This window comes from Populus alba, chromosome 14, assembly GCF_005239225.2.
Source record: "Populus alba chromosome 14, ASM523922v2, whole genome shotgun sequence".
In the NCBI taxonomy this organism is placed as follows: Eukaryota; Viridiplantae; Streptophyta; class Magnoliopsida; order Malpighiales; family Salicaceae; genus Populus; species Populus alba.
Window position 1 is genome coordinate 5,585,980 of NC_133297.1, and position 16,652 is coordinate 5,602,631.

Sequence of the window (16,652 nt, forward strand, 5' to 3'; positions counted from 1 at the left end):
AATTCCATTTATTTTCTTTAAATAAATCAGGTTGATAGAAGTAATTAATTTACTTATTTTTTTGACCTAGAAAGTGGAGTAACTATAACTTGGTGATAAATATAAACTGGATTTATAGGTGCCAAAAAATGGAAGCTCCCATGACTTCATTCTCAAAGATAGTCAAAGGGATTAAAGTCTCGGTGCATATATGTTAATTGATGAAAATGTATGGTTTCCATTATGAAGAATCTAGCCCACACTCTTCGATGATAACAGGTAGAAATATCGTCAATTCGAAGTAATTACTAGATGAAATAGACCGGATTTTACACTTGAATTATAGTTTCAAAAGTTGGTGTAGACAAACCACCCTTGCGATGGAAATATATAACGGCTTAGATTTGTAATCTGACACCCACGGTCGATCTTTTTTCTAAAAAAGTATATATCTATGTAATGCAAAGGATCATTGATCGTCACAAATACACATAACACACACGAAATGAAGATCAGGGAGATTGATCATTTGTCAAATCACAATTAATATCATTAATTCCTCATCAGTACCAATTCAGCCATTAATATTTTAAGGTTTAATCGGTATTGTAAAGCACATCACGGCAACTTGTAAGAGAAAACCAAAAAAAATGATCACTCGTGTGTTTACCAAGTTAGGTTCTGTGTAACTTAAGCAGATCAACCTTTCCATTCATAGGACGAAACAAACATATGGGGGAGTTCATGAATTGACAGGGAACCCCTCCCTCTAACCCCAAGCCAGGCAGGAGTACTTATATTATCTATCAGATCCTTTATTATTTATTAAAGATAATTACTAAGAATAAGAAATATTATGTAAGTACAGTGTTTTTAGAATGGAATTAATTAAACCTGAAACCCAGTGGGTTAACTTAATTGGCTTATTATATAGAAAAGAAAGGGAAAGTGAGTCATTTTCAACCGAGGGAGAGAGGGATGGTTGGCGTCTTTTGCCCTCTACGCAGCTTAAACCACGCAGCGGCAAATATAGACACAGACCCATTGACACGTTTCGCCCTGTGAAATCTCCAATTCCTTTTCTTTTCTTTATATTTTCAAGCTAGCCAGATTCATTCATTAATAGCTAAAAACCAAAGTTAAGTGCTATACAAAGATAGATATACATCACTTTTTTATTAACTGACCATCAGAGAGAAATGAAAGAAAGATCGAACTTTTAGAAGAGGAGAGGGGAGAACAGAGATGATGATAAGTCTTGCTAGATAGACAAGAAGAGAAAAGCTTGAAAAGGAAAAATAGAAAACAAAAAAAAGGACTGTTGAGAAATATATATATATATATATATATATATAGAGAGAGAGAGAGAGAGAGAGAGAGCGCGACCTTGGCTCATCGCATGTTTGCTTCACGCAAGCAGCTAAATTGGAAGGGAAAGGTTTGCTCTATCGCGTGGCTTTAAAGACTTCACAAGCGTTTTAAATCCCACCATTAAAAAAAAAAAAAAAAAAACCCAACAAAACTCTAACCCCAAATACCCCATAACCCAGCACCATCTACCAAACCCCAGACCACCACCACATACACATACCCTTCTTCTCTCTTATATCTCATTCTTCAAATACAAACCCTAATTATGTTACAAACTACTATATTTACTTTCTTTTGTTTTTAAAGAAAAAGCAAAGAAATGAGTACCGCAACAACAAACCCTATAAATAGTGGTGCTGGTGGTGGAAGTAGTGGCGGTGGAGGTGGTGGCGGCGGCGGCGGCGGGCCATGCGGTGCTTGTAAATTCTTGAGGAGGAAGTGTGTGCCAGGGTGTATATTTGCACCTTATTTTGACTCAGAGCAAGGTGCAGCACACTTTGCAGCGGTGCATAAGGTTTTTGGTGCAAGTAACGTGTCAAAGCTTTTATTACACATTCCTGTCCATAAAAGACTTGATGCTGTGGTCACAATTTGTTATGAGGCTCAAGCTCGCTTAAGAGATCCAGTCTATGGCTGTGTTGCTCACATCTTTGCTCTTCAACAACAGGTAAATTAAATCTCTTTTTAGTTACTATTTTATTTAATTTCATTGATCACCAAAAAAGAAGTTGTCATCTTTCTCAACTTGAAAACAGAGAGACAAAGTCATTTCTGTTGTTTTCTTTTCTTTTGCTTCTTAGTTGAGGCTATTAAGCACACCACTTGCGCTATTTGCTTGACACTTTTAATGTTGCTTGACACTCTCTACCGTCTTTTGATTGCTTATGGTGGTATTAAGTCTGTTCTTGAAATTTGTTTTTTTGAAGCTTCCCTTTGTCAATGCGATTAGCTGTTTTGCACTGTTAATCTTGCAGTTGACTTTTCTCTAGTTTTCTTCGAAGAAATGAATTTCATGGGGTGGTTTCTTTTGTCAATTTGTCAAACCATTCATGCAAGTTAGGTCAATTACCCTCTGCAAGGTAGCAAGAGAGGTGTCTAGCTCGGCTGTTCCAAGCCGGTGAGAAAGCAGATTCACTTGGCCCTCCTCTGGAGCTAGCTGCTCCAGCGAGGGGAGAGAGCGAATATGGGGTTCTAAATTTTGTGTTTTTTAGTGCTGCGACACCACTGCTTGGGGGATAATTTTGTGCTTTTAACTGAAATCAAGAACGCGTTTTTGATTGACAAATTAATCAAAAGCCTGAGGCGGTTACTATAATGGTATAGGCTGGAGTTTGTGCCACTTTTCTGTGCAAATCGTGGATTTGCAGTTATTCTGGGGATGGTCGGTTTTCTTGTTTCTAGAAGGTAACCTTTTGGGGTCAGGGCAATTAGTAGAGTCCCCTCCTCCCACTGCACAAATCGTTGGATTTTCACAGCAGGGTCTTTTAGGGGTACTTTTGTCAAGTTATGGAGGATTTAGAGCAGTCGAAGCAGTAAAATATTATTTTCCTTCCATTAAATCACGAAACACTTTGTGATTGTTCTTCTTTGCATGTTCCACTAAATTACCACTTGATTATTAAACATCCTTTAAAAAAAAAAAAAAATTAAATCTAGTTAGAATGAATGAGATAGGAACCAATTGATGGCTATATATAATATTTTATTTTCCCAATTCCTTTCTGGATTTGTTTATGCCGTGTAATTTACGAATAGATGGAATTAATTGGGCAACATTGCCCAATTGTTTTTCTTTTCTTCTTGAAAAAAATTGTTATTTTATGGCAATTTGATTTTTTGTACCATGATACTTCAGCGAAACGTACAGTACTGGCTGTTTGAGTCTATACTATATAGGGTTTATGTGTGTGTGTGAGTCTAAAATTTAGAAACAATTATTGGCCAGAACCAAGTACAATAGCCAGCCTCTCCTCCTCCTATTTCAATGTCAATAATGCAGAAGAATTCTGTGCTTAATCTCCATTTTCTATTCCTTTTTCAAAACATATCTTTATTTGCTCGCAACACCATGTTCTTGTGCACATAATTCAAGCACCCTTTTGGCATAAACAAAGATGAGGAACCTCAGACTTGTTTCATGTTTATCTTTATAGGTAGGTCTTCGTTATTAATTAATCAATTTAAGTATTTCCATGTGTATTTCATAAAAAAAATAAAAAATAGTTCCATGAATAACATCATTACTCGATAGAAAACACTCAATCTTGTGTTCAATTATGGACACTACAGTAACGACTGTTAAACAATGTTATGATGAAAGTTCTGTACATTTGCTGATGACACAATTGTTCAATTCTAATTTATATTAGCTATTAATTGATTATTGTTTCAAAATAAAAATAAAAAAGTTAAAGTAGTGAGTGCAGAGAAAAATATATTTTCTTGTATTTTCTTGTATTATGGAAATTAATTCATTATAAAACTATCTCATGAACATGTTTTTTTTTATATTTATATTTGATCGTTTTTGTTTCTTCAATTAAACATCTCATATATTTCTTGTATATATTATAATATTATAAATGAATGAAATTAATTTTTCCAATATGTACTAAATTCTTTTACGGAGTAATAGTAAAGATTTAGTCGGCTAACAAATTGATTGTCTTTGTTCTCTTATGGCAAATTTATTTCTTACACAGGTAGTAAATTTACAGGCAGAACTCTCATACTTGCAAGCCCATCTAGCAGCATTGGAGGTTCCGTCGCCACCTCCTCCGCCCCCACCAACACTAGTGACCCCGCCTCCACTCTCAATAGCAGACCTACCATCAGCCTCTTCAGTTCCCGCCGCATACGATTTATCATCTCTTTTTGATCCAATGATGCAACCCTCATGGCCCAACATGCAGCAGCAGCGGCAAATGGATATCCGTCAGTTTGGAGGCAGCGGTGGCTCATCAGGAACTGGTGGCGGTGATCTCCAAGCATTGGCGCGTGAACTCCTTCATAGACGAGGATCTCCACCACCCGGGTTCATGTCATGTAGTGACACATTAGCATCACCATCTATCTCTAAATGAGACTGATCGACCTTATATTAACAAAGTACTTGTATTAATCAAATACCAACCAGGAAGCTGAATTTCCATGTTATTTCACTGGCCATGCATGATTTAGTCGTTTGATAATTGATCACCATTTCTTTCTGTTCGTTTCTGCTTTTTGTTCATTCCTTTTCCCAGTGGAATTCTTCAGATTGGGACGTACGAGTTTAAAATTAAAATTCTTATTCCAATTGCCGCTTCTAGTAGCATTCCAAGTTATCTGAAACAACAAATATATATATAAATATATATAGAATAAAGTTCTTCAATTTTTTTGGTATGTCGTTGATAGTGATTGAAAACAAACTTTTAATGCCTTCGATGCGGTCTGGCACTCAATTTTGATAAAAAACCACACGGTCTTTCCTCCTTTGATAAGGAAGTTTCAAGCTATAATTCTTGTGTTTTGATGTGGATATATACATCCATCTATCCTTGTGTTTTAAGATTATCCTCTCGAGTATCATTTTAAAAAATATTCACTTTCATATACTCACATGTGCCCTTTTGCATTTTTTAAATTAATGAAAATGCCCCAACAACAACCAAGAAATAAATAAATACTTAAAAAGCCTAGAGAAAACTTTAAAAAAACGATATCCATAAACTTCTTAATATATAGAAATATGTTTACCATAGGAAAATAAGTTTTGCAGGGTCCGAGATTGGTTTTCAAAATTTTGAGATTTTTATGAGTTATTTCAATTTTTTCAGGATGTTCCAAGTTTTTATGTTTCTAGGTTTTTCAAAAAAAAAAATTGCTGTTTATTGGTTTTTAAAAATCCATTTTGTGTGGTATTCGCAATGCATAGAAGTTTAATCAACTTTCAGAGGAGCTGGTTTTTTGAGCTTTGGGTGATTTGGTTGGTTGCGTCTTAGAGCTATGGACGTTGGGTCTCTAGTATAATTATTTCTCCAGCTCTACTGATTTTGCTTCCTATACGCGTAAAGATTTGCTAAGTTGGGTCTTCGATATATATGCTATACTGTTACTAAAAATAAATAAGAAATAAAAATTATTTTAATATGTTTTTAAATGAAAAATACTTTAAGAAGTATCATCCATTTCATTACCAAACACATTTTAACATCTTTTATGGTTTATTTATTAATTTGTATGTGGCTTATAAAAGAAATTATATATTCTGCAAGTTATTTTTTCTTAATTTTGATGGTTTGGTAAAGAAGTCTTATATAAAAATAAATAAAAATACATGTATGAGAGAAAATATGAATATAGAAAGATATATAAGCAACTTTATTATATATTCTGCAAGTTATTTTAGGAAAACATTCTGATGCAAGTATGCATAAGCAACTTTAACTTTGAAAGGGTGTTAAATTACACAATTTGGATTCAGTTTCCACGCCCAACAATGGTGCGAGAGGACAGGAAGCCTTCTTATTACGAAATCCACTTAGGGTCTAAATTTGTTGTTGGAGTTTTAAACTCAAACGGCTAGTTTTTTCTTTTGTCCTGCAGTTCAAGTATTTACTTTACTTTTCTAATTTTGAATAAGTCTTTGGGTTTGAATAAGTCTGTAACTTGTCGTGCAGATTTTCTTGCTGATTTTTAGTTAGTTTGTTGAGTATGGTAATGCCATGCAAATAGGAGTGTTAGTTTGAGAGTCCTCTGTTTCTGTTTCTATTTTTCACCTATATATAGGTGTTGTTTCTACGAACATTAAATCAATTCATTCAATAAGAATTATCTTTCTTTTCCACATTGTTTTCTTGTTTTTTCCTGTTTCTACATTTGGTATCAGAGCTTGTTACTGTCCAGTGTTCTTGTTTGGTCTAAGTTCTTACTTGTATTTGTAAGCATCCAATCATGAACGGCATACAACCTCAGCTTCCCAGGTTTGGTGGAAAACACTTTGATCAATGGTGCATCCAGATGAAGGCATTGTTTGGCTTTCAGGAGTTATCCGAGATTGTTGAGCTTGGATATGCAGAACCAGTAGATCAAGATGCAGCAGCAACACTCACTCAAGTCCAGAAGGATAACTTGAGTAACAATAGGAAGAAGGACAAGAAGGCTTTATTTTTTCTCTTTCAAGCCGTAGATGAAGTTGTTTTTGAAAAGATTTCAAATGCAACTACGGCTAAAGAGGCGTGGGAGATGCTTCAGAGATCCTACAAAGGTGATGAGAAAGTAAAGAATGTAAGGTTGCAAACCTTACGTGGTGAATTTGAATCTCTTAAAATGAAAGATTCTGAATCTATATCTGATTTTTTTTCTCAGGTTCAAACTGTCGTCAATCAATTGCGAGTGAATGGCGAGAAAAAGGAAGATTTGCTTGTTATTGAAAAAATCATGAGATCCTTGACAAGTCGGTTTGACTATGTCGTTGCTGCAATTGAAGAAGGAAGGGATCTTTCGATCATGACAATTGAAGGTCTGATGGGGTCGTTATGTGCTCATGAGTATCGAATGAATCTAAGATTAGCAGAGCCTATTGAACAAGCTTTTCAAAGCAGGGTGACTCTATCCAACAAAGCAAATTTCAGCGATGGTAGAGGATCAACATCAGACAAAGATAGCAAGGCTGTGAACCACAAACAAGCTACCTCCTTTCAGAAAAGTAACTCTGGTAATGGAAGGTATGATAAGTCCAAAATTCAATGTTTTCGTTGCAAACAATTTGGACATTATCGTTCACAGTGCAGAGTCAAGCTGGTTAAAGCCACTTATGAACGTGCCAACTATGTTGATGCTGACATACAAGAAAAGAAAACTTTGTTGTTAGCCTGCAGCATTTCTGAAGATGAGCACAGTGACCAGTGGTATTTGGATACTGGGTGCAGTAATCATATGTGTGGCAAGAAGGAGCTATTTTCATACCTGGATGAATCAGCACATGGAGAAGTGAATTTTTGGAAACAAAGCCAAAGTTTCAATTATGGGGAAAGGTAACATTCTCATTCGATTAAAAGATGGCTCTCATGCAACTATCTCTGATGTGTTTTTTGTCCCTAGTTTACACTGGAATCTATTAAGTATTGGGCAACTCTCGGAAAAGGGATTGAAAATCATCATTGATAATGGAATTTGCACCATTGTGAATCAGAAAAATGAGCTAGTTGCCAAAGTTAAAATGACTAAAAATCGCATGTTTCCTTTGCCTCTACAAACTGATTTGATCATGTCCTTTAGTGCTGTGGTTATGGATACAAATTGGCTGTGGCATTTCCGTTTTGGTCATTTGAATTTCAATGGACTAAGGTTGCTGGCAAAGAAGGAAATGGTTACAGGGTTGCCTTTGTTGGGTGATTTTAATCAAATGTGTGAAGGGTGCATATTTGGCAAGTTGCACAGGGACTCTTTTCCAGTGGGAAAGTCACGAAGAGCACAACAGCCACTAGAGCTTGTGCACTCAGATATTTGCGGCCCAATGGAGAATGTCTCACATGGAGGTAACAAATATTTTCTCACTTTCATAGATGACTACAGTAGAAGAACTTGGGTCTATTTTTTGAAGCAAAAATCTGAGTGTTTTAACATATTTAGAGAGTTCAAAATCTACGTTGAAAAACAGTGTGGTCGAAGTTTGAAGATGTTTCGATCGGATAGGGGAGGAGAGTACTCTTCTAATGAGTTTTCTGTTTTCTGTAAGAGTCATGGCATTAAACATCAATTCACAGCAAGCTACTCACCCCAACAGAACGGGGTTGCTGAAAGAAAGAACCGAACGATTTGTGAAATGGTGCGCAGCATGTTGAAAGGAAAGGGATTACCCAAAGTGTTTTGGGCAGAAGCTGTATCCTGTGCTGTTTTCATTCTAAACAGGTGCCCTACTAAGAGTGTTCTCAACATGACACCTGAGGAGGCTTGGAGCAGTTACAAACCAGATGTTGGAACTTTCAGGGTGTTCGGTTGTATTGCTTATGCTCACGTTCCAGCAGAGAAAAGGAAGAAGCTTAATGATAAATGTGTAAAATGCATTTTCATTGGCTATAGCAATATAACTAAAGGCTACAAGTTGTTTAATCCAGCAACAAATGAAGTTATTGTGAGCATGGACGTTGAATTCAATGAGACAGAAGCTTGGGATTGGACAGTTGATGAGAAGAAACAAATGGGGGTTGCATGGAATGAAGACTCCGTTGAAGGCACACAACCTGAAGGACCTTCTATGGATACCAGCACGACAACAACCTCTGATTTCCCCTTGAGTCCTGATGATGCAACTCGTTGCTCAACACGAAATCGTGTGATTCCAGCACGGTTACAGGACTATATTGTAACCAATGATAATGATGTGTCTGATGAGGATTTGGTAAACTTTGCTTTATTTGCAGATTGTGATCCTCTAACCTATGCAGAAGCAGTGCAAGATGATCGGTGGGTTCGTGCCATGGATGAAGAAATTCATTCAATTGAGAAGAATCATACTTGGGAGCTTACTTATTTTCCACAAGGCAAGAAAACAATTGGAGTTAAATGGGTATACAAAACCAAGTTGCAGCCAGATGGTCAGGTGGACAGATTGAAGGCAAGGTTAGTGGTGAAAGGATACAAGCAAAAGTCGGGTATTGATTACTATGAAGTTTTTGCACCAGTGGCAAGACTTGACACCATTCGTTTGGTGATTGCTTTAGCTGCCCAAAAGAAATGGCAGATACATCAAATGGATGTGAAATCTGCGTTTCTAAATGGTTCACTCGAAGAAGAAGTCTTTGTTGATCAACCAGTTGGTTACGTGAAGGAAGGCCATGAGAATAAGGTTCTAAGGTTAAAGAAGGCATTATATGGGTTGAAGCAGGCACCTAGGGCATGGTATACTCGTATTGACTCATATTTTCAAGAAAATGGGTTTCTTAAGTGTCCATACGAACCTACGCTATATATCAAATCTGATTCATATGATCATATGCTCATTGTATGTTTATATGTGGATGATTTGATATTTACAGGAAATGACTCAAGCATGGTTGCTGCATTCAAGAAGGCTATGAGTAGCAATTTTGAAATGACTGATATGGGACTTATGTCTTATTATCTTGGGCTTGAAGTTATGCAGACAGGTGCTGGGATTTTTGTTTCACAGAAGAAATATGCAGCAGATATCTTAAAGAGATTTAAGATGGAGTCATGCAACTCTATTAGTACTCCAGTTGAAACACGGCTGCAGTTAACAAAATCATGTGATGGAAATCCAGTCAACACAACTTATTTTCGAAGTTTAGTAGGAAGTCTACGTTATTTGACTTCTACTAGACCCGACATCTCTTTTGGCGTGGGCATGATTAGCAGGTTTATGGAGACACCTAGCCAAGTTCATTTGCAAGTGGCGAAACGAATTTTGCGATATATAAAAGGTACCCAAAATCATGGTATTTTTTATGCATCTGCTGCTGATTGTAATCTTGTTGGGTATTCAGACAGCGATTGGGCAGGAGATGTTGAAGGGAGAAAGAGCACTTCTGGTTATATATTTCACTTTGGTTCGGGTGCCATTTCATGGTCATCGAAGAAGCAACAAGTTGTGGCATTGTCAACTACTGAAGCAGAGTACATGGCTGCTGCCTCCTCTGCATGTCAAGCTGTTTGGTTGCGTCGGTTGTGTGATGAATTAAACCAGAAGCAAGGAAGTCCAACAAAGATTTTTTGTGACAACAAGTCAGCTATTTCACTTACGAAGAATCCAGTTTTTCATGGGAGAAGCAAGCACATCGACATAAAATTCCATTATATTCGTGAACTTGTCAACAACAAGGAGATAAAGGTGGAGTTCTGTAAATCCGAAGAACAAATTGCTGATATTCTCACGAAGCCATTAAAAGCAGACATCTTTCACAGGTTGAAGGAGAAGATGGGGATGTGCACCTCTGATAGTTTGAGTTTAAGGGAGGCTGTTGGAGTTTTAAACTCAAACGGCTAGTTTTTTCTTTTGTCCTGCAGTTCAAGTATTTACTTTACTTTTCTAATTTTGAATAAGTCTTTGGGTTTGAATAAGTCTGTAACTTGTCGTGCAGATTTTCTTGCTGATTTTTAGTTAGTTTGTTGAGTATGGTAATGCCATGCAAATAGGAGTGTTAGTTTGAGAGTCCTCTGTTTCTGTTTCTATTTTTCACCTATATATAGGTGTTGTTTCTACGAACATTAAATCAATTCATTCAATAAGAATTATCTTTCTTTTCCACATTGTTTTCTTGTTTTTTCCTGTTTCTACAATTGTTCACCACAAAAGGCATTAAGATGGTGCTAGAAGGATTATATATGGGAGATCCAAGCACCTAATAAATTTCCCAGTTGGACAAGGAAAAGAGAGAAAGAAGATAAAACGTTAGGTACATTTTCAGGTGCACGGTGGTATGTATGTGTCTATATATATATATATATATATATATATATATATATATATATATATATATATATTCTGCATCTCGGCGATGATAATGACGATCATAAAATGCATTTTCTATGAATACATAGTCTCACTAGAAGAATTCCCAGAGGCCTTTTATGGGTTCTGGACATTACCTCAACACCAAAAAACTGGAAAAGATGCGGAGACCTAGGCTTGAACCAGCACAAGTGGAGAGCATCAATGGCAAGATTGCCGAGCATAGTTCCATTTCCATTTCTTGGAAGTAAGAATTACAGGTCCAAATTTAAGGCACTTCTGCTATAAAATTGTTTACCGTGGAAAACAAGTTGCTTTGTCACTTGTCCGAAAGCCTCTCCGCGGGTGGCAATCAACAAGACATTTTGCGATTTTTTTTTTAATTAGTTTAATTTTTACTTATATTTTGGAGATTAGAGGATAATATATTTCTAAATATTTAATTATCTCTATTATATATTCCTAAGTTATAAATATTATTATCGTATCTTATAAACGTTTATGTTAGAATATATATATGTTATCCAAGTAAAAAGAAAGTAAGAATATCGAAAATGAAGTACATAAGAGATAGAGATGGTAATTATACCCAACTCTATAGTTTAAATACTCAATTTATTCGGATATGGATATATTTCTAAATATTTAATTATCTCTATTATATATTCCTAAGTTATAAAATATTATTATCGTATCTTATAAACGTTTATGTTAGAATATATATATATGTTATCCAAGTAAAAAGAAAGTAAGAATATCGAAAATGAAGTACATAAGAGATAGAGATGGTAATTATACCCAACTCTATAGTCTAAATACTCAATTTATTCGGATATGGATGCCGGGAGTACTGTACCTGCGACCCAATGGAGGTTGGCCTCTGAAGTTAGAAGGGCTCCACGGAGGCGGATGTGGAAGATCCTCCGCCTCAACAGAACGGAAAAGCGATCACAAGCGGACTGCCCAGCTGAACCCAAATCAGTCTCACACCTGAGGCCCATCTAGCCCAACCTTGAGATGATAGCTATCCTAAAGATTTATTGAGTGGTCAGGCCCAGAAATCGCAGCCGAGAGTCCTTAAAATGTAGACTACACATATCTTGGCTTAACATCTTGCCTTGGCAAAAATTAAGGTAAATTTAAGAACAAAAAAATCGCAGAATCATCAGATAACATTTTGACTCAAGAGGCATATTGTTGTTGAACAAGTTCTTTGAACAATGGTGCAAAGTCATCTTTAACCTCAATCTGTGTTGATATTACAATTCAAAAGAAACCAGTAGCGGATTGTTGACTGGTTAGGAAGAATTACTCTTTCCACTAAAAGAACTCCGAAACATTATGGTTTCTCTATTTTTTTTTATATAAAAAATATTCTTTTTTATTATTATTATTTTTTTAATTTAATTTTAAATAAATATTCATAATTTATTTTTTAAAAGGTTATTATATTTTATAATAATTTTTTATTTAATGAATGCTCAATTTTATAAATATTTATTTTGATTATTATATCATTAAATAAAAAAATCTTAAAAAATATAATTATTAAACCCTATAAGTTTATGATTCAAATTGCAGATTTGATGGGTTAAGATACAAAACTCAAATTCATCTAATATGTTTTTATTTTAATATTAAAAAAAAATATTTATTTTAAATATTTTTTAAAGTTAAGTCATTTTTTTTTTTTATCAGTATCCAAGATATCAAATCGGTTGAATTATGTTAATACAACTTTTACAAGATTAATTTTGAACTAGAACTGGACAGAATTAAGGTTAAGAAAAATTCAAAGTTAACCTGTTAAGTCACTTTTAACAAGAATATGAAATAATTCTTTGAGCCTTTATAAACAAAAAAAATTAGACTAACAAAAAAACTTGGCTGAATCCATACCTAAAAATGAGAAACCTCCATATCTTACCACCATCACTTTAACTTCCTCGCAATCATGAGCATATATACAGGAAAACAAAAATTTTCCATGGATGCAGCGAGATTTGGAGACAGATCAGAACCATGAGAATTTCGCAATTGACTTACCCCGTAGCATATTCTCTCAAGACAAGCTCCACCTCTTTCACGACCCCGAGTCTTCCAAACCACTCAGCTAGTACTTCTGATGCTTCTTTGCCAATGATGAGTTTCTCTCTCTCCAAACCCATTAGAAAGTCCAAGGCCTGGATGAGCTTGTTCTCCTTTTCATATGCAGCCAACACCAGAGCTACACATCTATCACTAGGTTCAATGCCAGCCCTCCACATATTTTCGAATGTAGCGTATGCATTTTGGCTTTGACCTGCCATTCCATAAGCATTTAAGAGGACTGCACACGTTCTATCATCAGGAGGAATACCTGCAAGCTGAATTGCATCGAACACTCTTTGAGCTCCATCAGCATCACCAACAATGGAGTACGCTCTTAACAGTGCCTTGTAAACTTCACTTCCGGCACGGATTTCTTGAGCGTCCATCTCTCTAAGTATCATCTCCCCCTTTTCAGGCATTCCAGCTCTGATATAGGCCATGATCATCGAGCCATATGATCTCCTATCTAATGGTTGACCAAGAAGCTTTAGCTCTTCAAAAGTTTCTTCAGCGAGAGTAAGATTGCCAGCTTTGCTGTACATGTGAATCATAGCAGTTAACGTTACCTGATCACTTACAAACCCTCTCTCCTCCATGGCTAAGCGAGTTCTTTCAGCTTCTTCAAGCTGGTTGTTCATCCCATAAAAATGAATTATTTTGGTATAGTCACGAACATTAGCTTCAAAAGATTCTTCTAGAAGGGCAATTTCTGCCACCTGATAAAGATGCAAAAGACCATGAACTTATATCACATTGCGAGTTTAGAAACTCTGCCTGCACACAAAATAAGAACACTGGTATTCAAAAACAGAAAAGGTTTTGTACCTTGAATAAACTCGAACTATGTTAAGCACGAGAATGTTTTAATGCACAAATTACTTATACACCTCATTAAAAGAACATGTGCTTATCTTCCTGGATGTTGCTAAGAAAGCCATGGCATGTAACATGTTGTCCAGTAAATTCATCTCACTTACTCAAACCTCACTAAAACTTAGTCCATTGGTTCTTGTGGCTTTTCTGTAAAGGAAATGGCTATTTTCTGTGATGTCCTGGAAGGAGGAAAACAGCTAAATGCCCTTAGTCAATAACTCCTTTTTAAAATGTCTTTATTTGCTGGTTACTAGAGCTACTTGCTGATAATTTCATCATCACTGCCGAAGAGGATGGGAATTTGTTTTGTTATTTCGGTTGAATTTTTTTCAGTATTGAACAGGTTGTGAAGTGGTCTTATACATACCAGACAGGGAGGAAGAAGAGGTCACCAACAGAACTAAAAAATAACCAAATGCTGAGTTTATTTACAACTATTGAAATCTCTCTCAAAGTGAATACGAGCATGAATTTATATACCCTCAGGATTTTAACAAATATAACATCAGGAACTATGAGAATGATGGATACAACTCATGAAAGCTGCAGGATTGAATGATAATAACAGAAAAAAGTGATCTTCAAGAAAAATGAAGGAACATGAATAGGAAAGGATTGAACATCAGAAACTGTGATGGGACAAGCAAAAAGGAAGAGAAGTAAAAAAGTGGACGTTAACGGGTCCTCTCCACCGTTTTCTTTTGATTAAACAACCCCGGCGATTGAACCTATCAGCAATAAGAGAACTTATATTCATATGATTCTGAAACAAAACAGGAAGCGTACAGCTAATTTATTGCTCCATGGACTACATAGAGGTTGATTAAAGCTGTCTATATAATATTCAAAATTCAAAAGATTCTGACAAGCCATTCATCAACAGAAAGAAATAACCAAACATATCACAGATGAAGATTCCCAATCACCGAATTGCCCCAACTACTGCATTGTCTAGCAATTAATTTAATTAGATGAAGTAATGAAAACACAGATTCCAACAACAACAAACTCATTAAAAAGGAGGACTAATTCAATAAACTCAAAATTTAATTACATTCAATACTATTAATTTTATTAAAAGTTCAATAACCCATTTGTTTTTGTATTTTAAAAGAAAAAACTTTAATTTTTTTTAAAATTAATTTTTTATATATTTTCATGTCATTTTAATGTTTTAATGTGTTAATATTAAAAATTAATTTTTTTAAAAAAATATTTCAATATATATTTTTTAAGAAAAACAACTAATTGCCGCTCACTAACAAAGTAAAAAAAAAAAAAAGAGTTTCAGAGACGACAAATAGAACCCGCCTAAGTATTTACATAAAGTCCATCGTAGAATACTTAACTTTGCCAGACAACAAGCATTAACCTTAAAAATAATCATTCATGTTTCAAACTTCATTCCAAATTCTCCCTATACATCTTCCAATCAAACTTAAATAGTAATCAATAGACAAAGCAAGATTAAGCAAGTGATAATCAATAAAGGCATTCAATTAAAGTGGAAAAAAGAGAATACCTCAAGATAAAGTGGATGTTCCATCTTGTTCAATTCCTTGAGAATAGAAAGCCAATCTTTTCTCCTTGGCTTCATAATCTTAACCCAAGCACTCAACAAACCAGGCAAACTACCTTTCTTGTCATTGAAACAAATTATCTGTCTCATAAGCGCTTTACATCTTTTGGTCATCTTAAATGGCAGTTGAGATATGGCCTGTTTTTGTTCTTCTGGTATATTAGGACCTATCTCAACCCACCTAAACTTAGGTTTCTCTTTTCCTATTTCTCCTTCTACTTTCTCTTCTACATTGATAGCAGCTAATACAGGCTGAATTTGGGACTTGCAAGAAGTTAAATTCACAGGTTGTTGACATAATGAGTTGCCCAGAAAGTGAAGGTTGCTGGGTTTTTTGGGTTCGGAGTGTAGTGGGCAAGTTGGAGATGAAAACGGGAGAATGTTAATAACATAAGAGGCCATAGCCAAGTTCGGGCATAAAAAAAACAAGACCTGATTGATCTTTCTGAGAGAAAAAAATTAAACGGAGTCTGTTGAATTGTGATTAGGAGCAGATCTATGAAGAAATTCAGGTAGGCAGAAAAACTTATTTGGATTTTCTAATTCCCCAGCCACAGCCAGCAGAAGGCAGAGGATGCCATTTCTTGTACTGTTGCCACTGAAAGTTCCTTTAAAAGAGAATTATCAAGCCCATTTTAGCTTTTCAAATTTGGGAAGCCTGCTTGCTGGGATGTTGGGCCTTTTCCCAGATCGCGCCCATTCTCACCGAGACCTTACCCGCTTTTTAATTATATGATCTTTTGCTTCTTTATACTCGTTATTTTTCTTTTTTATGCTAGGATTTCGGAAGATAGGTCGGATAATTTAAACTGTTTATTGCATTAACAGCACACACATATCTAGAAATATCATAAATTCGTGTTAATTATGAAATTTACATCTAAATTTGAATGAGAATTTATTTTAATTTTAAATAAAAAAACTGCTACGATTATAATGTCTTATATGTCTATCTTTACTTTTAAAGGGCTCTCCAGAACAATGATGGAGGATGGCGGGCGTTAGGAGTTTCCTTTTCTTCCTTTTCCGGCTTTTGGTCCGGGGATAGTGTTGTCCGATGCATGATGATGAATTCTCATGGAGGACAACGGCTCATGATGCATTAGGGGCATTATCGGCGCCATTGGAACGGATAAGCCATCAAGTGACGGTAACTGCCTCGTTCCATTGCATCTGTTGATTGTTGTTGAGGCATGGTCAGGAAACAGATGGTGACCATGAAGGAGTTTTTTAAATAATCACAATATATATAAAAAGGAAGCTGAATAAACGTGTTAATTAAAATATAAATAAAAAAATATA

The 16,652-nt window shown here is 35.5% G+C and overlaps 2 protein-coding genes across 3 annotated transcripts; one reads left to right on the top strand and one right to left on the bottom strand.

Moving 5' to 3' along the window:
• The first annotated feature begins 1,330 nt into the window (after positions 1-1,330).
• LOC118041294 (LOB domain-containing protein 30) lies at positions 1,331-4,569 on the top strand. 2 transcript variants are annotated; one of them, XM_073404375.1, is made up of 2 exons: positions 1,331-2,017; positions 4,068-4,569. In XM_073404375.1, the coding sequence occupies exons 1-2, from the start codon at positions 1,670-1,672 to the stop codon at positions 4,431-4,433; spliced, it is 714 nt and encodes a 237-aa protein (XP_073260476.1). In that variant the 5' UTR covers positions 1,331-1,669; the 3' UTR covers positions 4,434-4,569. The 2 variants fall into 2 exon arrangements, with proteins under 2 accessions (XP_073260476.1, XP_034904460.1); XM_035048569.2 differs by having other exon boundaries at positions 1,341-2,017; positions 4,053-4,569.
• Positions 4,570-12,582: 8,013 nt separating this feature from the next.
• On the bottom strand, positions 12,583-15,940 carry LOC118041293 (pentatricopeptide repeat-containing protein At1g01970). The gene is made up of 2 exons (XM_035048568.2): positions 15,294-15,940; positions 12,583-13,614 (listed from the first exon to the last, which is right to left on the bottom strand). Exons 1-2 carry the CDS (start codon positions 15,750-15,752, stop codon positions 12,850-12,852), a joined length of 1,224 nt encoding a protein of 407 aa, XP_034904459.1. The 5' UTR covers positions 15,753-15,940; the 3' UTR covers positions 12,583-12,849.
• Between the last annotated feature and the right edge of the window lie 712 nt (positions 15,941-16,652).

Bases quoted from the DNA above. Each gene is read 5' to 3' on its own strand.
- LOC118041294 (XM_035048569.2), top strand. From the start codon at position 1,670: ATGAGTACCGCAACAACAAACCCTATAAATAGTGGTGCTGGTGGTGGA. The intron at 2,018-4,052 runs GTAAATTAAATC...TTTCTTACACAG, and splicing joins TCTTTGCTCTTCAACAACAG to GTAGTAAATTTACAGGCAGA.
- LOC118041293 (XM_035048568.2), bottom strand. From the start codon at position 15,752: ATGGCCTCTTATGTTATTAACATTCTCCCGTTTTCATCTCCAACTTGC. The intron at 13,615-15,293 runs GTATTCTCTTTT...CATCTTTATCAG, and splicing joins AACATCCACTTTATCTTGAG to GTGGCAGAAATTGCCCTTCT.